General features: G+C 42.1%; 1 protein-coding gene across 3 annotated transcripts in view; it reads right to left on the reverse strand.

Annotated features, from left to right (window-relative positions):
* Positions 1–310: 310 nt before the first annotated feature.
* Positions 311–25557, reverse strand: part of CEP15 (centrosomal protein 15) — a 44315-nt gene continuing 19068 nt past the window's right edge. Inside the window, exons 3-7 of one of the 3 annotated variants that reach the window (XR_014788572.1) lie at positions 25188–25311; positions 6013–6087; positions 3127–4081; positions 1911–1969; positions 311–1070 (exon numbers count right to left, since the gene is read on the reverse strand). Coding sequence is in view for 2 of the 3 variants with exons in the window: in XM_084840494.1 (XP_084696620.1) it covers positions 3938–4081; positions 6013–6087; positions 25188–25311 (343 nt within the window). In the remaining variant the exon portion in view is untranslated. Of the gene's footprint in view, positions 4082–6012; positions 6088–25187; positions 25312–25557 lie in introns of all 3 variants that reach the window. The other 2 variants (XM_084840494.1, XM_084840491.1) reach the window with 2 other exon arrangements.

The raw sequence follows: 25557 nt of genomic DNA on the forward strand, positions 1-25557 counted from the left end.
TAGCCATGTTGTATACTATTTAAGGTATTGGGAATTCATTAGACAAAGAATGAGCTTAATGGGTTTTTAAAAAATCTAAAATAAACACCAGTGCATAAATTCACCATATGCAAGCCTGCATCTCCAACATCACTTTATATAAGAACTGGATGGACTATATACAGAGTGTGTAATAAGAAAGGGTTTCTCTAGCAGCGTTTCTTTGGGACGAAAGTTAAGTTATACAATACAAAAAATAATCAAAGGTATGTCTTCAGAAATTGGATTCTTTTCTATCTTCTTTTGCCTTCTTTTTCTTTTTTTTTTTGTTCCTGTTTCCCTCCCACACTTTCCAACTTGCATACACCTCCCCTAGATACAGATTGTACCACCCAAGGGAGGCTCATGTCACAGTTTTGTGAACTACAGAATTAAAGGAACCAAGTGTTAGGAACTATATTCTCAGTGCTCATTTAATTCTCATTTCCCCCCCCCCCTTGAATTAAAGTGAATTATAATTATAACATATTTTAGGAAATGCTTAAGGAAATCATCTGAAGACACACATAGAAATGGAAAGCTTAGTTTATGTGCTTTGGAAAAATCTCCCATAACAAGCAAAATTGTTGCATCGTCCCCATCCTCCTACATTCTGTGGCGTTCGTAAAACCCGAGCCGTAGATCAGCTTTTCATACTTTCTCTTAATTCAACTGCGTGGCAAAGAACCAAATCTTACAGAAGAAAACATTACCAACTTGTCTTCATGACAGAACACTGAGTAGGTATAAAATTGCGATGGCCTCTATGCCAGGTTTTGTTTTTGTTTTTAAAAATCCTCCCTGCTTCTAAGATGAAAGCCTAATTTGATATTTTTGTAGTTATATAACAGTAATATTTTGTGACATTTTGTATTGTGACACTATAGATGAAATTGTCATCGGACTGACACCCTTTACTGTTTATTCCTTAATTACAACTGTTAACAACACTGCAGAGAAGCGTGCTAATCTGCCATCACATATTATGAAAACAACGTTATTGTTACAAACACCAACACCCACTCAACAGGATAGTTCTAAGATGGCAGTTTCTGTTTAAAAAGAGAGACAGAGAAAGAAAGAGAAAAAAAAACCCCTGATTAGTTTAATGGACACTTCAGCAGCAAAGGAAAAAAAGTTGACAGCAAACTTCTCAGTCTCCTATTAAAATGGAAACATTTGTGAAATAGCAATTTAGTAGGAATTCTTGGTTAGTATGTTTTTGAGTAATTGAAATTTACGTATCTAGGATAACAATAGCAAACAAACTCCCCAAAATTTCTGAAGATCGTTTACATATTTCATTCCTTCAAATCTTTTGGGAAAATGTGGTTGTAGTGTGTCTGCTCCCTCTGCTGGACAGACGTCACGCTACTTGCCTCTTTGGAGCATTCACTCCCACCTGCTCTCTCATCACTCCTCCTGACAAGAGGAAACTCTCAATTGAAGCACTATGGGACAAGCCAATTGCATCACTGGGAAACAAAGGACAACCACACTTCGCTAAAGGGACTGTGAAAACTACCCCGGCTTCCCCCATATATATTTACCTCAACTCTACCTTTGACTCACTTTTGTGCAACACTGGTCCACATCCTAAATATACACAGGAATGTGAATGGATACCTCTGAGTACCCGGAAATGTGTGATATGGGACCACAGCAGAGGCTAAACGAGTGTTCCTTGAGACAAAGTAGTGGAAATTAAATTGTACTAATTACAAGAATGCAATACCCTCAAGTGTGTAATTGCAAGAATAGACTTTTTCATGGAATGTTGGAAGGATCCAAGGTGAGGAGGCCAACTCAGTCCAAAGCTTATACCAAGACCCAATGTGCTGTAATGTGTAGTGTTGTACTTTGGTCAGAGAAACCCCAATTCCAAAGCTTACCTCAGCCACACGGTTTACCAGGTGACCTTGGACTAGTCACTCTCTTTCAGCTTCCAGGGCTGCCGTGAGGATAAAAGGACAGGTGGGATAAAAATGAAATAAAATGATTCAGCCAAAAACTATGTAGCTGCTATTGTTGCAAGGAACAATTAAACTTCCTCATTCATACAGTGACTAATTACACATTTTAAGTCAATTTTAAGGCCTTTGTGAAGGTTGCAAAAATCCAAAATATTTAGAAGGACTTTTGAGTGAATTAAGCCTTCCATATCTATGCACAAGGGAGCAGAAATGTATATGGATTCATGCAATTATGGTTTTCACACACTGATAGGACTGCAAGCATCATTTAACCCTTTCAAATGACTGGACTGTCTTGAGCTTATCACATGAATCCATATATACATGACTCTTTTTTTACACTGGTGCTATCCCACCTGTAGCCTGCTCAATCCTGAAGTCTCAGAGCAGCTAGTGATAAATGAAATACATAGATATAAAGTTAACCTGAACTGAACAAAACATGAACAATCCTAAATACCCTATTGCAGGTACATTGGGAAATATCTCCATAGCCAAGCACTATTGTAATCATAATCAGTTTTATTTATTTATTTATTTTCTTTCTTTCTTTCTTAAAATATTTTTGTTCCATCTCTCCACAGGCTTGAGGCAGCTGGCAACAAATCATAATAATTACAGCTGTGCAAGACAGCACATCACCACAATGAAATATGCTCACATACCACTGATGGTAAAAGAGCACCTTACACCGAACTAACAGTGCTTAATTACTAGTGGTATTATTGGTAGTATTAACTCTTGAATGGGAGTATATCCCCAACCAGTGCATCTGATTCTCATCAGTGGCATACTGGGGAAGTAGCTACATATCAGGCAAAATTATAAGACCCTGGCCTTATTTATCCTTCTAAAAGCATATGTATAAAACTCGGGGGGTGGGGGGAGTGCCATTGGTGCTATTCCCCTCCACCGGTGATGAATAGCTGGCCATACATGTTGTCTCTTAGTCTGATGCCATAACTGTCTATTAATCCTCCAGTCTATCACAAAAAAAAAAACCCATCTTCCCCTTGCATCTCAGCTCTGAGGACCTCTGACCTCTCACCCGCTACCACTTGTGATCTCCAAGATGCTCACTTCAGAAATCAACGTCCTTAATAGTGAAGTGCAAAATGCATATATAGATCTTTACCTGTTAATTATATTCCGTTGCTCAGAGCTGCAGAATAAAGCTTACAAAATGAGAGCTTGCATTAATATTAATTTCAAGATATGCAAAACTATAGATGTGCTTGTTCAAAACTTTTATTTTGACTGGGTCCACAGAAAATGTAGCCTGATATGGGCGTCTGTTGCTGTACACATTGGTGGAGGATTGATCCCAAGAACAAAGCTGAGTTCTCTTCAGTGCTGAAAAATTCTAAAATCTTGTGGTTAAATCCTGTTATACCAGGTGGATTTAAACTGAAACAGTGTAAGAGGGTGGAGCAATATTTAACCACAGAACAAATGCAACTGGGAAGGAGGAGATATGGCTAGGTTAAGAGGGAATGTGCATGTTCAACAGGTCCTCCCTGCTGCAGCCTGCACCACTTGGGTTTCTCTTGAGCCCCCAGCCATCCACTAAATACAGCCTGTCATCATGCTGTGTACTACATGCCCATAGCAAATCCTCTCATGGGGCAGACAACCAAATTGATATCTGCTTCCACTTTTTTGGGAAAAGACACCTCTCTTTTGTAAAAGTGACGGATGAGTAACAGATTACATTATTTCTCATCTTGACTAACCAGTTGAAAGCTGAGTTTCCATCCTGCAGTGTGTCGTCCATGTTTGATATGAAGGACATGTAGATAATAGGCCTTTTGGGGAAAACTCCTCAATGCAGTTTTAGAATGAATGGTGCTTATCCAACAAAAATTTAAAAGACCCATTTAATGATCCAGTGTTTGGAGGCTTGAACAGATCTTTCCCATGAACCTGGTTTGATTTTTGTTTCCTGTTTATTTTTGTATTGATCCTTTTGAGGGACCTGCATTCTCCTTCGTTGGCTTGATTTTTTTAACACCAATGGGGGCTTGTGTTTTTCCTAAAAAAAATGGTTCCCACTTGGGGATGGATTCTTCTACTTTTGCCCAGTAAAGAGTCTGGAAAAGATATAACACAATCAACAATTTAACTCTCCTTCACAACATAATCTACCAGCCCATCAACAAAACTATCTGAACATACAATGTGTTATTAAAGCTTGTTTTATGTGTGAAGCAATTTAGAAAAGGCCAAACTACTTTGCTGCTAAATCTCAAATCCCTCAATTATACAATATAATGGAGGCTGGAAGGATTTCAATGCCTAAGTAAATTTGCAATGATTGGATGTGCCCTCTTGTGGTGAATAATGAATTAGAATGGTAATCCTTGAACTTTATAATTGTTTCCTTGAGTTACGCAGGAGTCATGTTTCTCTGAACCACAACATTATCTTCAGAATTCTTAAAATTAAAACCATTGTGTAAAATAATTTTAATTATTTGGGGGCTAAAATTGGTTTGGCATTTGCAGAAGCACAATAATGGACTGTATTGATTTAAAGAATTTTGAAGTTATTGGTTTCAAATAGTTTGAAGATTAATTTTACAAGGAATACACCCACTACGTCAAAGAAAGCAAATGCATCATGGCCCAGAACAAACGCAGAAATCTTTTCAGAGGTCCATGACATTTGGCCGGCTTTGGAAACCATGATGTTGTAGCCCCCCCACCCATACCCCAAGGCTCTGGCGGGCAAGTCACTCATCTAGTTCAGTGAGTCCAGATTCCCGCTAATCTCCCTCAAAATAACCTGCTGCCACCAACTACTGATTTACAGAGAGCAGTGGAACCCTCCCATTTATATGTTTGGCTGTGTAATTTAAAACCAGCTTGTGGGGAGAGATACACTGACCTGAGAACCATCCAGACCAGAACAAATTGATAAACTATATTTACTGATGGAAAACAACAGCCAGAACAGTAATTTGATACAGAATAACAAAGAATAGGTCTGATGTCCTAACCTAACATCACTGCCTCCCCTCTTTAACAGGTGTCCTAACCACCAGGCTTTTACTTTATCCTTTCTCTCGCCTCACTCCTCTAACTCTCCTCTACATCCTCCAGTCCCACAACTGACTTTCCCCAGCTGTCATTCACTCTGACTCCACCCACCATTCCATCACACTCCCCTGCTGTTAATCATTCATCCACTCATTCTTCTGTTACAGAATCCATCCAAAATGTATAGTCCTCTGACGCTCCTTCAGATGTCACCTTGAGCATTTGAAGTGCTCGGGGGGCCTCCAAAGTGCAAGGCCAGGGATAATCCCCCTCTGCCCTCCCCAGCTCCAAGTGCAGGAGGAAGCCTGGGGCTTGTCCATGTACTGTTCTGCTTCTCCTCCAAAATGCAATATGACATTTTGGAGATAAGAAAGGGGGCAGGGGATTTCCGCCATTTTCAGATTGTGCTTTGGATGTACTCAGAACACCTTCAAAGTGCAGTGCAGTATGACTGAGGGGGCAATGCTGAAATGGAGCCTTTATTATTGCAGACTGATCTTTTTATAATCCATATTTTCTTTTAAGGACTGTCTCTCTTAGCATTGTGGAGAAAAGTCCCAAAGTATGAATCAAGTGAGCAAAAAAAGATCTCTGCATCTCTCCTTTATCTCAGTGAGTTTCAGATTCTAAAATCCAAATATAATCATTCAACACAGTGAAAACTAAAATTGTGGCATAAAATTAACAGAATTTAACATCCAATTAAATCAGCATCAGATGTTCCGTACTTACTGCAGCATTTGCCTTAATACTGAGTGGATTGCAATGGCCGGTAGCAGATGTAAATAAATATCTATCTATCTTGCTCTAATACCAATTTTAACAAAGGGCCTTAAAAAAGGCCTGAAACTGCAGCAGAGCACTAGGGGAACAGCAGTAACTGCATTTTTAAAGAATACTGTAATCTAACAACAACATGAAAAAGAAAGCTTAAACCTTTGTTTTAAAGACAATCAAAAGCTGGGAGTCTGCCTTAGGCTTACCTCAAGATTAACAATATCAGGATGTAGAAGTAAGTGCTCTCTTGATTGTAGTTTTTTCCCTGCTGCATCTACATCCTGCAATACATGAGGCACTTTTTTAAAATGATGCTGCTTCCTGAATTCACCTACATGTAATTAAAATTTGTTTTTTAGCAACCATGGAAGTCAAAACATTCCATACATGTTGTTAGTAAGTTATAAGTGACATCAGTGCATATAGTGCTTTATAGCATAGGAGAAGAAAGAGACATCTCTGCCTTTAAAATGCTTACAATCTAAAGCAGAGGTGTTGAACCTCAAGTCCAAGGCCCAAATTTGGCCCTTTGGGGTTCACCAGATGGCCACACACCCTTCCTCATGTCACCAGGTGGTTCCTCCCCCCTCCCCCGCTATCTGGTGGTGGTTTCCCAGCTTTTGCATGATTTTTTCCCCATTCCCAAAGGTTGAAATGCCTCTCCTAAGGCATTTCAATCAGAAAGTTAAATCAGAACAGTGGGTATATATGTGACAAATTAAAAAATAAGGGTAATAAAGTATAAACATGAGCAAATGTCACTATACATACTTAGATCTCATTGCAGTTTGGGATGAGAATGGGAGGGGGGTGAAATTAAGCAAGGGCCTTCTTGGGAATGGTAGACTTTGAGGAGGAAGTGTCCAAAAATCCAAAGTAATGAGCGCATAAACAAATCAGTATGGGTACCAGTTCCAATAATCTTGCTGAATACATTTTTGCTCTAATCCAGCAACTGATTTGCCCATGCAGCAAGGGTTCTTGCATATCAGCTGTTTCACATACCTAATCAAAGTTATTCAGTCAACAAGAGGAATGTACCACACAGGGAAATGGCATGTGAATGACTGAGCAAGAAGAAGAAAAAAGCCAGCACATTTTGACCAGTAAGCTACGGGTTTATTGGATTTGATGGCTCTGCTGATCCAGTGAATAAATAAGTGCTTAAGAATGGGTGTATTTTCAGCGCAAGTCACAATGGTTCCAAAATCCATGTTGCTGTAACACCTTTATTGGGCCAACCAATACAGGTATTACAGCAGCATGGCTTTTGGAATTTTGATTATGGTCAGCACAGTTACCTTCGCTTTCTTTGGTCGGAACTGTTGTGACGCCAGCACTGTGGTTACATCACCGATGGAGGCAGACATGCCCATGCTTCTCTCTTCCTCGTGTATATTCATAACATTCCTTGTATGCAAGTGACTTAGGGAATGTAACCATTTTTTTAAAGAGCCCAGAATGTACTCTTTATGATCTCCAGCCACTAAATGCTTATCCAGACAAGACAGTTTTAATGTTTAGTATTGGGGTATTAGATTGCTGCACACTTGCACCACTGATTTTGGCTTCTTCCAATCACGTCGCTATGGTCAAGTGTCCTACTTGCTCTGCCTTATACATTTGGTCCTAACCATCAGCTTTCTTTGTCTCTGACCACAGTACTTGGCCACAGATGTGTGAGAGAGCCCCAGAAGTCTCAAGACACAAATGTGCAAATTGTCTGTACCTACAAGCTGGCCAGAAAGTGCTTCTGCTCTGGGTGTCCTGAGGCCACCCCATCCAGTTTTGATATTCTTAGCACATTTCTCAGTGTGGGTTGTATCCAATGTGAATCCTACTTACAGCAGACCCAATGAAAGGAATGGGACTTCAGTTAGACTACCACTGGATACAACCCATAGGTATGATAACTGTGCTCGACACATTTAGCATATAGGTATTTATCATATATCTTGGGAGCAGCTGTGGCACCTGGTCTAACGGGTTTGCTGCTGTGAAATATGTGAAATGGCCCTTTCTCTGTGAATCATCATGACAATGGGAGTCCAAGTCTAAGAGGAGACTGTTATACACTGCAGTAGTACATGTGAAAAGGCTTTTGGGTAATTGATGACAATCCAAACATGTCAGCAGTGTGATGCAAGTGCAAAAAGGCTAATGCAATTTTAGGTTGGATTAATAGATCTATAGTTTCCAAGACATGGGAAGCAATAGTTCCACTTTATTCAGCACTAGTCCAACCTCATTTGGTATACTGTGTCCAGTTTCAGGCACCACTCTTTAAGAAGGCTGTAGAGAGCTTAGGCTATTGGGTGGTGTAGAAATAAAATCAATAAAAATAAAACATAGTCAATTTGGAATGTGTTCAGAGGAGGGCAACGAAAATGGTCAGTGGTGTGGAAAACAATTCCTTTGACTGAGGAAAGGTTGAAGGAACTGGGTAAGTTTAGCCCGGAGAAGACTATGGAGTCTCAAGAGACCACTTTTCAAATACCTGAAGGGTGGTCACATAGAAGAGCAAATACTTGTTCCTCTGCTGCCCCTGAGTGCAGGGTGAGATTTAATGGTTTTAACTTAGAGGAAGGTAGATTTCAGTTGAACATTGAACAGTCTTGATGGTGAGATGATCTCACCAACGGGACTGATTACCGGGGGGGGGGGGGTTGTCTCTACCTTGCTGGAGGTCTTCAGGCAGAGGGTGGACAGCTATCTGTTGGGAATGCTCTAACTCTGGATTTCCTGCATCAAACAGGGGGTTGGACTAGATAGCCTATAAGGAGCCCCCCAACTCCATAACTATGAGGCATCATTACATCCAGGAAACCTTTGAATCTCTCATGGTTATCATTAACTTTATAACAGGGGTGGGCAACTTTGGGAGGTCTGGAGGCTGCAGTCTGTGGGGCACCCCCACAAAAAGGAAAATAATAAAAGGCAAAAAATCGCTGGTTTGCTGCCAAAATTTGGCAGCAAACCACCTCGTAGTGGTATAAGGGCTACATTTAGCTTGTCTCAAGCTCACTTTAAGCCTTTGGGTGCCAAGCTAAATTTAACTCTTTTGGCGCTCCATAGCTGCTACGGATGCCATTGTTTTGGTTGTTCTTTTTCTCTCTGCTTTCCATTTCAGGGGACAGTGGAGGGTGGCAGGGACTGCACCGGGAGGGCAGTGGGAGCCACATGTTGCCCACCCCTGCTTTATAAGATAAAATCCTCAAGGAAAGAACTTTCAGGAATAAGGTCAATATGGGGATTTTTGAAGAATCCGCTGTACCCTGATGAATGCTCCTCAGGGTGAGAGAGTTGTCTTTATTACTGAGGTATGTTTTATCAAAAGCCCCGACTGCACGATTTGAACTTTATGTGCTGGGGGTGATTTACAGTTAAGATGATTCACTATCTGGAGTGAAAGCATTTGCTGCATGCATGAGATGAAGCCAATATTCTTTCTCGAATAAAGCTACAAAGAAAGACAGCAATTTCATTGAAACTCTTCCCTGCTCAAGACAAAGATGACTTGCTAATATGCATTCATAACATGTGCACAAAGATGTAGAAAGGCAGCAAGCTGTTCACCAGACATTCAAACTCCAATGAGTACTCACCTCTATTAGCTTTTCTTAGGAAATTTGCACATGGACTTCCACTTCCGTGTGCTGGGTTCACAGAGAACAAGGCTCACTTTAAGGGGGAGGAGAAGTGCCTCCTTAAAGCTGTGACACCCCCCTCTTTTTGGTGAGCTTTCATACACAAACATGAAAGAGATCAAGCGCAGGCCTTTTGGGCAAATTGAGAGAGATGGGAAGGGGTGTGGGAGTGGGGTGTGAAGGAGCCAATGCCGAATAAAAATGGAAGAAGAGAGTATAGCAGATGGCATCATCAGGAGCAGAAAGTGAGTGTGAAGCGTAAGGCATTTTTCAAAATTAAGTTTTTTAAAAAAGAAGGAAAATCCCCAAAGGGACTTCCCATAATTCCCAAACCATGGCAGCTCAGAAGAATCAGGATCCTAGTGCAACAAGATCAGAAAGATATGATGTTCTCAATGAGCAAAGTCGCCACTTGGAATATCATCAGAAGTAACTGCTACTCCAGTATAAACAGGGCTCGAGGGATCTTGATCAAATTTAGTGCAGATAGCAATGAAAAGAAGTGACCATCTGAGTGCTTTTTAACATGCTGAGACGGGTGGGGGGAAGCAAACCAAATTTTCCTCCTTCCCACATGAATGCATTTATAGCAGTGTAAGACCTCCTGATCTCTCTAAGAGGGGGTGGTTCACAATGTCAGACTAACAACTCCAGAAACTAAATGACAGAGCAGATGCACCATAAAATGTACTCTTACAACACCTACCAAAATGTCTCATGCCCTGGCCTGAAGAGATTCACTGTCATGATAACAAGACGTACCTCAGACTGCAATCAATCTTGGTTTTCTAGGGTGTTATATGGCAGATTATTATATTCTTATTTCCAAGTTTTCTGCTGTACGGCACTGTCTTGTACATGCCCCCAGGATTACATAATCCAGTCCAAGTTCATTTTGGTAGCTACTTGTTTGTTTTTTTCTCAAAAGGATATTTATGATGGTAGGAAAGTAAAATTCTTTGGGACAAGAGAAAACATTCCTGGCTTGTGTTGGTTTTAGTTGAGAAGGGCACTTTGGCACGGCCTACATACCAGATGTGTCTTTTTGTTGCTCCTATCCAGTTATAGCATATTTTGAAGTCTATTGTCATCCAGAAGACTGATTTAATGACAGGCACTGACAGAAATTGTTGCTGGAAGCTGAAATATGCCTTAAAGGAAAAAAAATGATGCCAATGAAATATTAGATGGCACCTTTGCATGCTGCTGATAGCTAGAGGCTGCCATATCTTTTTTTTCCTTTAAGGTTTACTGACAGGGTTTGCTTTTGGCAATTATTTTCAATATTTTAAAAGTCACCAGTAAAGACACCTTTGGCAGATTAAGTGCATTTAAAAAATATATTGTGATTTCAAACACTGGCTTTATAAAAGTTTCAAAGACCACTGGGAGTAATGGGTTAGAGACTGAAAAATAAAAGCATCAAGTCACAACTGGCTTCTGAGATGCCTACTAAATACCTTAAGATGAGAACTGAAAAGACTACAAATGCTTCTAGAACACATTCATTGCTACAGTGCTTCTAAATACCTTCAGAAAAACAACAACTTTAGAACATCTGATAACACTTTTAAAAGCTTTCTTTATATACCACATTTGTTTCTCAAACAGCCATCAAGGAAGATACATGCAGTTATCCCATTTTCTCTTCACAACAAGCCTGTGAGGTGGGCTAAGCTGAGAGACAGTGACCAATGCAAGGTCACCCAATGAAGTTCAGTAAGGATTTGGACCCAGGTACCCAAATCCAACATTCTATCTTCCACTGTTTGCTATTAAATTATCCATTGCTTTGATCAGTCTTCTGTACCATCTAATAACCCTAGATACACCACATTACCAATTAGCCAAGTAGCACTGAATCCTTCTCTACAGGGGGGATTGATGGAGATTTTCCTAAGTGAGGATGGACTTCTGTGGTCTTAATTTTGTTGCACTGTTGGCTTTGCTAGACTATGTGGAGTGTCAATAATCCAGTCCTGTCATAAGTAATTAACATTTGAAATATAAAGAAACAGTGGGTTGGATCCAGATTTAGTCATACTTAGTATAGAGTACTGAAATTGGTGTGGCTTAAGTTAGTCATGCCTACTTAAGACCCATTGATTTCAATGGATCTACTCGAAGTATGACTAAATCTGGATCCAACCCAGGATCTAGAACAATTGGCTCCTCTATAGCAAAATAGTGAAGCAGGGAACAGACTGGATTCATATATAACCATTCCTGTACATTATCTGATAAGAACATAAGAGCAGCCATGCTGGATCAAGACCAAGGGTCCATCTAATCCAGCATTCTGTTCACACAGTGGCCAAACAGCTGTTGACTCGGAACCCACAAGCAGGGCATGAGCGCAACAGCACCCTCCCACCCATGTTCCCCAGCAACTGGTGTACAAAGGCTCATTGCCTCTGGCGCTGGAGGTAGCACATAGCCATCAAGACTATGTGGCCATTGATAGCCTTTTCCTCCAGGAATTTGTCCAACCCCCTTTTAAAGTCATCTAAATTGGTGGCTATCACTACATCCTGTGGTAGCAAATTCCATAGTTTAACTATGTGCTGTGTGAAGAAGTAAACTTCCTTTTATCTGTCCTGAATCACCCACCAATCAGCTTCATAGGATGACCCCGGGTTCTAGTATTATGAGAAAGGGAGAAAAATGTATCCCTATCCACATTCTCCACACCATGCATAATTGTGTACACCTCTATCATGTCTCCCCTTGCCCTCCTTTTTTCCAAGCTAAACAACCCCAGCTGTTGTAACCTTCTCTCATAGGGGAGATGCTCCAGCCCCTTGATCATTTTAGTTGCCCCTTTCTGCACCTTTTCCAGCTCTACAGTATCTTTTTTTTTTTTTTAGGTGTGACCAGAACTGTACACAGGATTCCAAGTGTGGTTGCACCATATATTTGTATCAGGGCAGCATGATATTGGCAGTCTTACTCTCAATTCCTTTTCTAATTATGCCTAACATGGAATTTGCCTTTTTCTTTTCTTTTCTTTTTTTTACAGCAGCCGCACACTGGGACATTTTCATTGAACTGTCCACCACAACCCCAAGATCTCTATCCTGGTCGGTCACTGCTAGCTTAGATCCCATCAGGTTATACTTGAAGTTGGGATTTTTATCCCCAATGTGCATCACTTTACACTCGCTTACACTGAATCGCATTAGCCATTTAGATGTCCATTCTCCCAGTTTGGAGAGATCCTTTTGGAGCTCTTCATAGAATCATAGAATAGTAGGGTTGGAGGGGGCCTATAAGACCATCGAGTCCAACCCCCTGCTCAATGCACAATCCCTTTTTGTTTTAACCACCCTAAATAATTTGGTATTTGCTAAACTTGGCCACTTCACTGCTCACTCCTAATTCCAGATCATTTATGAACAGGTTGAGAAGCACTGTTCCTAATACAGATCCCTGTGGGACCCTACTATTTACTTCCCTCCATTGGGACAATTTACCATTTATTCCTACTCTCTGCTTTCTGTTCTTTAACCAGTTATAGATCCATAAGAGGACCTCTCCTCTTATTCCATGACTGCTACGTTTGCTCAGGAGTCTTTGGTGAGGGATTTTGTCAAAAGCCTTTTAGAAGTCCAAGTAAACAATGTCTATTGGATCACCCCTGTCTACATGTTTACTGATACTCTCAAAGAACTCTAAAAAGTTAATGAGACAGGACTTACCTTTGTGGAAGCCATGTTAATTCTTTTTCAGCAGGGCTTGCCCTTCTATGTGCTTATAGGAGTGTTATTCTGTTCGCTGTGGATACAGTTAGTGAGCAGGAGATGGTCTGTGGCAAACTGGTTTTGTGGGATCGGTTCCAGTTTCTTCCTTCTGATGAAGTGGACAAGGTGCTTTCATCTGTAAGGCCGACCACCTGCTTACTTGATCCTTGCCCACCTTGGCTCATTATGAGCTGCAGAGAGAGGCTGAGTGAGGGAATCAAGGCAGTGGTGAACGCCTCCCTTGAGGAGGGAGTGATGCCATCAACCCTCAAGGAGGCAGTGATAAGACCGCTCTTAAAGACGCCCTCCTTGGATCCCCACGTTCTGAACAACTTTCACCCAATCCTGAATCTGCCTTTTTTGGGCAAGATGATTGAGCGGGTAGTGGCGATGCAGTTGAAGGCACACTTGGAAGAAGCTGATTATCTAGCTCCATTTCAGTTGGGCTTCAGGCCTGGGCATGGGACAGAAACGGCCTTGATCGCCTTGGTGGATGATATCAGGACGGCTCTGGATAGGGGCGAATGCTCCTTCCTTGTTCTCCTCGACCTCTCAGCAGCTTTTGATACCATTGACCATGGTATCCTCCTGGACCGCCTGGAGGGGCTGGGCATTGGAGACACCGTATTGCGGTGGTTCCAGTCCTTCCTCTCTGGCAGGTACCAGAGGGTAGCACTGGGAGAGGAGGTTTCGGACCCGTGGCCACTCACTTGTGGGGTGCCACAGGGTTCCATCCTCTCCCCGATGTTATTTAACATCTACGTGAAGCCACTGGGGGCTATCATCAGGAGGTTTGGGGTGCGGTGTCATCAGTATGCGGATGACACGCAGCTCTACCTCTTGTTCAAATTTTCACCAAGGTTGGCCATAGAATCCCCATCCAAATGTCTGGAGATGGTGAGTGGCTAGATGGGGAGGAATAAGCTGAAGCTGAACCCTGACAAGAGCGAGGTACTTTTGGTGGGAGACAAGATGAAGTTGGGGGGTGTTGACCTGGTGTTGAATGGGGTACGGTTACCCTTGAAAGACCAGGTCCGCAGCCTGGGGGTCATCTTAGACTCCCAGCTGTCCATGGAGGCTCAGGTGTCAGATGTGAGCTGGACAGCGCTGTACCAACTCCATTTGATACGGTGGCTGCGCCCCTACCTTCCCGACCATCTGCTCCCATCGGTAGCACATGTCCTGGTCTCCTCTCGTTTAGACTACTGTAATGTGCTCTACGTGGAGTTACCCTTGAAGACGGTTTGGAAGCTGCAGCTGGTACAGAATGCAGCGGCTCGCCTGAGTAAAGGCAGCCGCCGGTGAGATCACATCACTCCAGTGCTGAAAGAGATGCACTGGCTACCAGTTGTTTTCTGGGCCAAATTCAAGGTGTTGGTTTTGACCTTTAAAACCCTATACGGCTCCGGGCCAGCCTATCTCAAGGAGTGCCTCCAGCAACACCAGACAGGCCTCTCAACAAGATTAGCCTCAGATGGCCTTCTCTCTGTCCCATCAGTCAGGACAGCTAGGCTGGTGAGGAAAAGGGAGAGGGCCTTCTCTGTGGTGGCCCCCACTCTGTGGAACTCCCTCCCTAGGGAACTCCGCCATGCCTCCTCTTTAATGAGCTTCCGACATGCATTAAAAACATGGTTGTTCAGGCAGGCATTTGGGGCAGGCTAGGGTAATTTTAATTAATACGCAGATGATACCACCCAAATGGCAGAAAGTGAAGGGGATCTAAAGAGCCTCTTGTTGAGGGTGAAAGAGGAGAGTGCAAAAGCTGGTTTGAAACTCAACATTAAAAAAAAACGAAGATCATGGCATCTGGCCCCATCACTTCCTGGTGTATAGAAGGGGAAGAAATGGAAGCAGTGACAGATTTTACTTTCTTGGGCTCCAAGATCACAGCAGACGGTGACTGTAGCCATGAAATTAAAAGACGCTTGCTCCTGGGGAGGAAAGCTATGGCAAACCTAGACAGCATAGTCAGAAGCAGAGACATCACCTTGCTGACAAAGGTCCGTCTAATCAAAGCTATGGTTTTCTCAGTAGTTATGTATGGCTGTGAGAGCTGGACTATAAGGAAGGCTGAGCGCCGAAGAATTGATGCCTTTGAACTGTGGTGTTGGAGAAGACTCTTAGGCGTCCCCTGGACTGCAAGGAGGTCAAATCAGTCCATCCTAAAGGAAATCAACCCTGAGTGCTCATTGGAAGGACACATACTGAAGCTGAAGCTGAAATATTTTGGCCACCTAATGTGAAGAGAAAACTCTCTGGAAAAGACCCTGATGCTGGGAAAGACTGAAGGCAAAAGGAGAAGGGGACGGCAGAGGATGAGATGGCTAGATAGCATCACCGATGCAATGAATATGGACTTGAGCACACTCCGGGAGAGCGCAGGACAGGAAGGCCTGGCGTGCTATGGTCCATGGGGTCACAAAGAGTCAGACACGACTGAACGACTGAACAACAACAAGGGTAATTTTAGAAATGTGATGTTTTTAATGTTGAATTATATTGTGTATACTGTTTTTATTGTTGTACATCACCCAGAGTGGCTGGGTGACCGGCCAGATGGGCGATTAATAAATTCAATCAATCAATCAATCAATCAATCAATAATTTTATCTTTAATAATGCCTTCAACCAATTTACCTGGAACAGATGTTAAGCTAACCAGCCTGTAATTTCCTGGATCCCCCTGGATCCCTTTTGAAAATTGGTGTTACGTTGGCCATCTTCCAGTCCTCTGGTATAGAGGCTGATCTTAGGGACATGTTGCATATTTTCGTTAGAAGATCAGCGACTTCATATTTGAGTTCTTTGAGAACTCTAGGATGGATACCATCTGGGCCCGGTGATTTATTTGCTTTCAATTTATCAATAAGTTTGAGGACTTCATCTTTTGTCACCACCATTTGCCTTAGTTCCTCAGATTCCCCTCCTGAAAACATCAGTTCAGGCACAGGCATCTGTCCAATATCTTCTGCAGTGAAGACGTACGAAAATAATTCATTCAGCTTTTCTGCAATCTCCTTGTCTTCCTTCGGTACTCCTTCAACTCTATTGTCATCCAATGGTCCAACTGCCTCCCTAGCTGGTTTTCTGCTTCTGATATATTTAAAGAATTCTTTACTGCTGGCCTTGACATTGTTAGCAATATGCTCTTTAAAATGCTTTTTTTGCATCTCTTATTGTCTGCAATAAGGCAGAAATGATTCAGAAGTGCCTGCAGGAGAGCACAGACTGTTGCGTTGTAGGTGGTGGTCAGTGGGACAAACCTCCCTGTGAAAGTTAAGGGAGATCTTGTCCTTTTTTGTGATAGGATAATAATATGGATTTAAGTGATATTTCCCCTTCATGGATCACTGCCTTGTTGTGGCGAAGGGGCCTGTGTAACTCAGTGAAGCCATAAGCTATGCCGTGCAGGGCCACCCAAGACGGACAGGTCATGGCAGAGAGTTCTGACAAAATGTGGTCCACTGGAGAAGGAAATGGCAACCCACTCCAGTAATCTTGCCAAGAAAACCCCATGGAACGTATCACAAGGCTAAAAGAGATGACGCCGGAAGATGAGCCCCTCAGGTCGGAAGGTGTCCAATATGCTACTGGGGAAGAGCAGAGGGTATTTCCAAGTAGCGCCAGAAAGAGTGAAGCGGCTGGGCCAGACCCGAAAGGTCACTCAGCTGTGGATGTGTCCGGTGGTGAAAAGAAAATCCGATGCTGTAAAGAACAATATTGTTTAGGAACCTGGAATGTCAGATCAATGAATCAAGGTAAGCTGGAGGTGGTCAAACATGAGATGGCAAGATTGAACATCGACATCTTGGGAATCAGCGAACTAAAATGGACAGGCATGGGTGAATTTAATTCAGGTGACCATCATATCTACTATTGTGGGCAAGAATCCCTTAGAAGAAATGGAGTAGCACTCATAGTCAACAAAAGGGTGGGAAAAGCAGTACTGGGGTACAATCTTAAAAATGATAGAATGATCTCAGTACGAATCCAAGGCAAACCATTCAACATCACAGTAATTCAAGTCTATGCCCCAACCACTGAGGCCGAAGAAGCTGAGGTTGATCGGTTCTATGAAGACCTACAACACCTTCTAGAACTAACACCAAAAAAAGATGTCCTCTTCATCATAGGGGATTGGAATGCTAAAGTAGGAAGTCAAGAAATCACCGGGATAACAGGCAGGCATGGCCTTGGTGTACAAAATGAAGCAGGACAAAAGCTAATAGAGTTTTGCCAAGAGAACATGCTGATCATAGCAAACACTCTTTTCCAACAGCACAAGAGGCGACTCTACACATGGACGTCACCAGATGGTCAATATCGAAATCAGATTGATTATGTCCTTTGCAGCCAAAGATGGAGAAGCTCCATACAGTCAGTAAAAACAAGACCTGGAGCTGACTGTGGCTCAGACCATGAGCTGCTTCTTGCAAAATTTCGGCTTAAATTGAAGAATGTAGGGAAAACAACTAAACCGTTCAGGTATGACCTAAATCATATCCCTGATGAATATACAGTGGAGGTGAGGAATAGATTTCAGGGATTAGACCTGATAGACAGAGTGCCTGAGGAACTATGGACGGAGGTCCGTAACATTGTTCAGGAGGCAGCAACGAAATCCATCCCAAAGAAAAAGAAATGCAAGAAAGCAAAGTGGCTGTCTGATGAGGCTTTACAAGTAGCTCACGAAAGAAGAGAAGCGAAAAGCAAGGGAGAAAGGGGAAGATATACCCAACTGAATGCAGAGTTCCAGAGAATAGCAAGGAGAGACAAGAAGGCCTTCTTAAATGAACAATGCAAAGAAATCGAGGAAAACAACAGAATGGGAAAGACTAGAGATCTCTTCAAGAAAATTGGAGATCTCAAGGGTACGTTTTGTGCAAAGACGGGCATGATAAAGGACAAAGAAGGCAGGGACCTAACAGAAGCAGATGAGATTAAGAAGAGGTGGCAAGAATACACAGAAGAACTATACAGGAAAGATCTGAATGTCCCTGATAGCCATGACAGTGCGGTCACTGAACTTGAGCCGGACATCCTCGAGAGTGAAGTCAAGTGGGCCTTAGGAAGCATTAGTCACAACAAAGCTAGCGGATATGACAGTATTCCAGCCGAGCTATTTAAAATCCTATAAGATGATGCTGTTAAAGTGCTGCATTCAATATGCCAACAAATCTGGAACACTCAACAGTGGCCACAAGACTGGAAAAGGTCAGTTTACATTCCAATTCCAAAGAAGGGCAACGCCAAAGAGTGTTCAAACTACCGCACAATTGCGCTCATTTCACATGCCAGCAAGGTGATGCTCAAAATCCTACAAGCTAGGCTTCAGCAGTATGCGAACCGAGAACTACCGGAAGTACAAGCTGGGTTTCGAAGAGGCAGAGGAACCTGCTTCATTGACTACGCTAAAGCCTTTGATTGTGTGGATCACAACAAACTGTGGCAAATTCTTAAAGTGATGGGAGTACCAGACCACCTTACCTGTCTCCTGAGAAACCTGTACGAGGGTCAAGAAGCAACAGTAAGAATCACACATGGAACAACCGATTGGTTCCAAATTGGGAAAGGAGTACGACAAGGCTGCATATTGTCACCCTGCTTATTTAACTTATATGCAGAGTACATCATGAGAAATTCCGGGTTGGATGAATCAGAGGTCGGAATTAAGATTGCTGGGAGAATTATCAACAACCTCCGATATGCAGACGATACCACCCTAATGGCAGAAAGCGAAGAGGATCTCAAGAGCCTCTTGTTGAGGGTGAAAGAGGAGAGTGCAAAAGCTGGTTTGAAACTCAACATTAAAAAAACTAAGATCATGGCATCTGGCCCCATCACTTCCTGGCATATAGAAGGGGAAGAAATGGAAGCAGTGACAGATTTTACTTTCTTGGGCTCCAAGATCACCCCAGACGGTGACTGTAGCCATGAAATTAAAAGACGCTTGCTCCTTGGGAGGAAAGCTATGGCAAACCTAGACAGCATAGTAAGAAGCAGAGACATCACCTTGCCGACAAAGGTCCGTCTAATCAAAGCTATGGTTTTCCCAGTAGTAATGTATGGCTGTGAGAGCTGGACTATAAGGAAGGCTGAGCGCCGAAGAATTGATGCTTTCGAACTGTGGTGCTGGAGAAGACTCTTACGAGTCCCCTGGACTGCAAGGAGGTCAAATCAGTCCATCCTAAAGGAAATCAACCCTGAGTGCTCATTGGAAGTACAGATACTGAAGCTCCAATATTTTGGCCACCTAATGCGAAGAGAAAACTCCCTGGAAAAGACCCTGATGCTGGGAAAGACTGAAGGCAAAAGGAGAAGGGGACGGCAGAGGATGAGATGGCTAGATAGCATCACGGATGCAATGAATATGAACTTGAGCACGCTCCGGGAGAGAGCGCAGGACAGGAAGGCCTGGCGTGCTATGGTCCATGGGGTCACGAAGAGTCGGACACGACTGAACGACTGAACAACAACAACAAGAAAGTGATATTTGTATGAAGCAGTTCTTGATCTTAATAAATGAAAGGAGGCCTCTTCCTAATATGTAAAATGTCTCCTTTTGCTCGATGTTGGGAGTTGGGTGGCCTAATGTTAGGCATTCTACCATATTCTACCATATACTGTAGGATTGTCCATCTGAAGATTGTTAACAGGAAGAACACCTACAGGATTGAAGCAGAAGTGCAGATGAGAACGCAAAAGTATCAAGGGTTCTGATACTTGAACATAATCTATGCTGGGAAGATGTAACCTAGTTGGAAGTTTAAAATACAAAGTTGCAGCTGACACTTGCGGTGCTCTGCAGGTACCACTGGCTTTGTAATCAATGCTGCCCTCTTTTGTTGTATCTTTAAGAGATATTATGGCAAGTTTGGGAGTCCAGCTCACAGAATGCCTCAATTTCTGTGACAATGTAGTACCATGACGCTTATTTATTCCTCTTTGTGCCAGACATAGGCATATTAAATGGCTGTGGGTGGAGGGGGAGTGAATCAAGTTTGGTGCTTATAAATATTTTGCAATAATCTGTATTTTAATCCAGTAGTATCCCTTTTAATTAAGGGGTTACTACTCTCTCTCTCCCTCCCTCTGTGTGTGTGCGCGCGCGTCTGGGTGTATGTGCGTGTGTGTATGTGGGATGGATGACTATACCAATGTGCAAAAATGCTGAATTAGCTGTCTTAGCCTTACTCAGAAACAGGTCCCACTGAATTCAGTGGGGCTTACTCTCTAGCAAGTGAGTATAGGATGGTAGCCCAAATACTCTTTCATTTCAAAGAATCAATTTATTCTAATTTTAACATTCCCCTTTGTTTAATAAAACCAACAGAACAAGCCAAGTTTGAATATTTGTGTTTCAGCCATTTCTCAGTTTTGGAAGCACAAAATTTCCGTTGTAACCAAGAGAGCAATAATAACTCTTTTCATAGCTAAAAACAAAACTGAAATGATTTTACGCAATTTCATTTAAACGCAGGCAAATACAATGACACCTCATCATGGCATCGGTGTATTTCTGAGAAAGCCAAATCAACAACTCTCCACATGGTAACTGTGAAATGTACAATGCCTGCTATCGGGAACAATTTTCTAAAGTTGGCACATAAATCTGAACCTTATTTTCAAGGTTCTAATATAGTATTCTGCATGGATCTCATTCCTGTTTTATTTTGTTATCAGAAAGCATCTGCAGTGCTGTATGCCTGTTAAAGCCAGAATAAAATTAATACATCTAAACTCACTAATGCTGCACTTTCCTGCCAGACAATTTGTTTTGATGGTCATACATATGCTTTTATTTCTTCCACGAATGTTCTAACATTTCTGACACTTGGAGAAATTATTCAGAGCAATGTGATGGCAGACAGGGAATATTCTGTATAACATGAAATACTTCTTCTATAGGGATCCACAGCCTATTATTCTCATCTCCCTGTAAGCTACTGTTTTAGTATACACAGTTGTCATCTTCTCTACAACTGGTGGGTAAAAAGACACATGAAATAAAATACATATAAAAAGTTACCATGTGTGTACATAGAACAAGTTCTGAAATAATTCTTATGGTTTCAGCAAGTTAGATTACATTTGTTCCCTCTCCACCAAAGTATATAAATTACAGAATCTACTTGCCATTCACCAAGGAGTAGCTACTCTGTCACTAGTCCCTGCTTCACATTAATAAAATGGCCCATGTTTCCTCCTCTAATCTACCCTAGTGTGACCTTCTATACAGACCATAAGATGTGGAAGCAAGGCAAAAACGTATTCTTGGATATACAAGAGGTACTTATGGTAAGTGGTACCTGTCTTACAATATCTTCATGGAACCACTAGGGATGTCTAGATTTTGTGAAATCCATCCTGCGTGTGTTCTGTGGATTGCTCAATGTCATTCACTCCGGTGAATGTCCATTCACAGATGGATTTGAATTTTATTTTTTTTTATGCGGAAAAATACGAATATAATTCTGTAAGATGGTTCACAACAATTTATGTAATTTTGTTAGTACAGAATATTTAGCGTATTGTCCTCCATTCAAATCCACTTTTCCCCACATGTATTTTACCTGTGCAGAAACGTATGTATTTTCCTATGAATCAATTTGTGTAAATTTGGGGGAAGTTAAAAAAAAAAAAAAAAGATCCAAAAGTCCATGGACTCTGTGTGGCCTGAGGCGGCCAGTCTGCAGCCAATTCTGTGCACTGGATTCTTAGAAATCCAAGCTCATTTTAGTCTGTCTTGAATTTCTTTAGCATCCCTAGGAACCTCTAGACTCCATGTAATATGTTAAGATAGATTAGGTTTGTCTGATGTAGAATGTGGTCTATTAGAGAAGGTTGGCCATAGCAAGCCACTCCCCCCACTCAAATCTTCATCTTTTTCCCAATTGTTTCTTTTCAAAGATCACACTGGGACAGCTCCAAGCTCTAAACTGCTCATTCTATCAAAACGTAGCCAAATGCCAGTTCCTGTGAAGAACTAAGAGTCCCATCGTGTGCAAATTTCCCTTTCAGCTCCAGACAGAAATAATCTCATATGCACTGAAATGAAGTATGCACAATAAGGTTACAGAACCCTCAGCTCCAAAAAGAGCAGAGTGGGTGAGTGGGTGATCTGTCATAACATGTTTAGAACAAAGCAATTAAAGGGAAGTAATTTCCCATTTTTCAAAGAAAGAGGTGACACATTCCCAGGCTTCTGAGACTGTACTGACCCAGGGATGTCTCTAGAAAAATAAAACAAAGACACACTGTCACAAAACACAACACCATACAACATGCAATCGAACAGCAACAAGGTGAATGTTAAGGCATAGATGAAAATATATCTGTATATGCGCCTGTAGCGAGATAAAGCATACATATCTTCCTTTTGAATCGGGGGTGGGGCGGGAGAGAAATATGCTGCAAAATCAAAGGCACCACTATAAGGAATTAGGAAAGAGGTATTCACAACTATATGGTGGACTATAGGCAGCCGACCAGCAAGCCTCTTAACTTGAGAAAAAGATCAGGCATGTCACAACAGAAGAAAACTCCTTTATATCCAAAAGGAATCTTGTGCTTATGCTTGCCTAAAGGGATTGTCAGCAAGCAGCCAGTTGGAAATGGTTTCCTTAGAGACAGTAGAACCTGCTGAATTTGAGCCAGAAGACAGAAAGAAAAGATGGTAAGATTTCTCATGTCTTGGCTCACTCCTAGAGAAATGTTTTGTCATTAAATTTGTAGAGATAGCCTTTGCTGGAATGGGTGAGCAAGTGTGAAAGAAATATCATGAGCTCATAGCACCTTATTTGGAGGGACTGTAGAAGTGCCCAAAGGACTGTTTTATCTTTACAAAGTGTTCTGTATGAGGGTGTGGAGATATGTCTCCATAGCTTGGAGCGTACTTCCAGGATTTCTGCACCTTACTCCTAAGTGCTTCAGACACTGCAAGCTGAAATAATTTCTAACAGTCAAAAGACTTTTGTAAGAAATTGAAAGAAGGTGGCATCCATCTCTTTAGACTGTTTCAGACAAGATTTCATCGTTGCTCTCAAAAGTCTCCCTAGGTCAGACTTCACCCTTTGAAGCTTCCATCTATATCAGCAATGGGGGACCTGTGGCCCCCAGATATGGTTGGACATCAGCTCCCATCAGCCCCAGCCAGCATGGCCAATGGACAGGGATGATGGGAGTTGTAGTCCCAACAACATCTGAAGGGCCACAAGTTCCCCACCTCTGATCTATATCAATAAAAACTGGTTCCAAAACACCCATACACCATCCTAACATTACACCACACTTTAGAGTAACAAACAGAACCCATGATGGTGTTATGCCAATGGAAGGACAGGCTTCGTTCTCAATGGCTGGGGTGAAGAAGGACAGCAAACAGGTTTCACCTCCACCCCACTAGTACACCAGGGTGTACCCCTTTGTTTTCTTCTACATGAATGAACAGCTAACATTAATTCCTATAAGGAAAATGTGAAGTGCTGCACGTTTGTGCAAAATTATGGAGATAAAAAACCTGCCCAGCGCCACCAAAATTGGGAGAATTAATTAAATCCTCATCATCAACAGGGATCCTGCTGGGGAGAGGAATGGGTTTTCTATATACAATCCCTCCCTCCATACACACCCTGGTCATCATGATGATGGACATTTTGCCAGTAAATAACAGATCTTAACCACACAAGCTGGCAAACATTTTGAGGCTAAGGACTGTTCCCTAAGCTGAAAACCAAATGAAACTGAAACCAGATTGCCACACTATAACAGAAATAGCTCTTGAAAGTATCACTGAAAGGGAGAATCAAGAGACCACAAATTATTCTTCCGTTCTGGATTGGCATGAACTATTATGCACCTAAAGTGTGCTCCACTGTGGGCTTCAAGGATTGTATATACTACGTCACTTAAATCATTCCAGTAAGATTGAAAATGTTCCTGGCTTTGCCCCCACCCTTTCTAATCATGCAATCATTCCATCTTATAATAGAACTGGTGCACTTGGGCATTATTCATTTATTTATACAGTGCCATCCATACACATGGAGGGCGGGTGTGTGTGTGTTACAAATTATGAAAGGACAGGTCCCTCAATAGGCTTAGAATTTAGAAGTCAACTCAGAACCAACAGGGGAAGGGGGAGAAAATGGAGCAGAGGTAAACAGGGAAAGGTATGCATTTATTTCAGTTATATATACTTAAGCCTGGATACAGTACAGTATGGGGACTAGGGGCTGTGCAAAAGGCTTCACAGAAAAAGATGAGTTTTGGGGAGGGATTTGAAGGAAGCCTCACAGCTGACAGAAGTGCTAGTAACCCAAGCATACTCACTAGCCATGAACAAACATCATCATCCACCCCCTGTGAATAAAACTCAGTATGCTGCCCTGGGCTGCTTTTTTTAAGAACATGTTCAGGCTTCGGTCAACCCAAAGATATGGGTGAAAGTGAGGGGAAAATGCCCAGGGTTTAATTGCCTCACTCATTCATTGTATTATATGGCCTGGATAGCTGAAGAGGAAAGTTGACAGCTGACCATTCACTTATGGGTTTCCTCCAAGATTCTACTATGGTATGGAGAAAAGGGCCATCAGTGGTGATTAGACATGATAGCTGAAGTGATACTTCCATGTTCAGAACAGATATACCAGATGCTGGGGACAGTTATTAGAGGAGGACTATCTTCATCATGCCCTGCTTTAGAGATTTTCATTGTCATTTGGCTGGTCAGATATTGCCCAAGCTCATGGTAGGTCATCGGTCTTGTCCAGGAAGACAATTCTCACGTTCCTAACAATCTGTACCATCTTTGTTGTGATAGGGAGAACATGAGGAATAGCTTATCACATAGCAGGGTTAAACTTCTCTACTTCCTACTCCATATGGTCACAAATAGGTTAGTCACTATTTGAGAACTCAGTAGAAAACAATGTCTTCAAATGTCACATGGAAATTTGACTACATAGTTACTGGTTAAAAGTCATGGAAACTTACATTTAAAAGTGCCACATTTCTTTTATGAGCTGCATCAGCTTCTTGCATTTGCCATGTCTTCCCAGATTCTTTGTCTCCTAGATGACTCTCCATCTGCCGAAGCAGCACCAGTCTCTGAGACAGGCTACAAAAGGGAAACATTCTGATAAGTGGGCAGACCATTCTTTCTGCACAACAGCCAGAAAAACAATAACCTTTTAGCCTCACCCAATTTTCCACTAATTATGTGGAATATAGCGTGGGTGCACCGAAGGAGGAAAAAAGCACAGGAAGTCTCTTCCTTGCTGTTGCTCCCATGGAAAAAGTAACCATCATGTTGTACAACAAGCAGTCTCTGTGCACAAATGAGGCATCCAGCAATGAACACCTC

The sequence above is a fragment of the Heloderma suspectum genome, chromosome 2 (assembly GCF_057233095.1).
Source record: "Heloderma suspectum isolate Gila_16-S chromosome 2, 16-S_ref, whole genome shotgun sequence".
Taxonomy (NCBI): Eukaryota; Metazoa; Chordata; class Lepidosauria; order Squamata; family Helodermatidae; genus Heloderma; species Heloderma suspectum.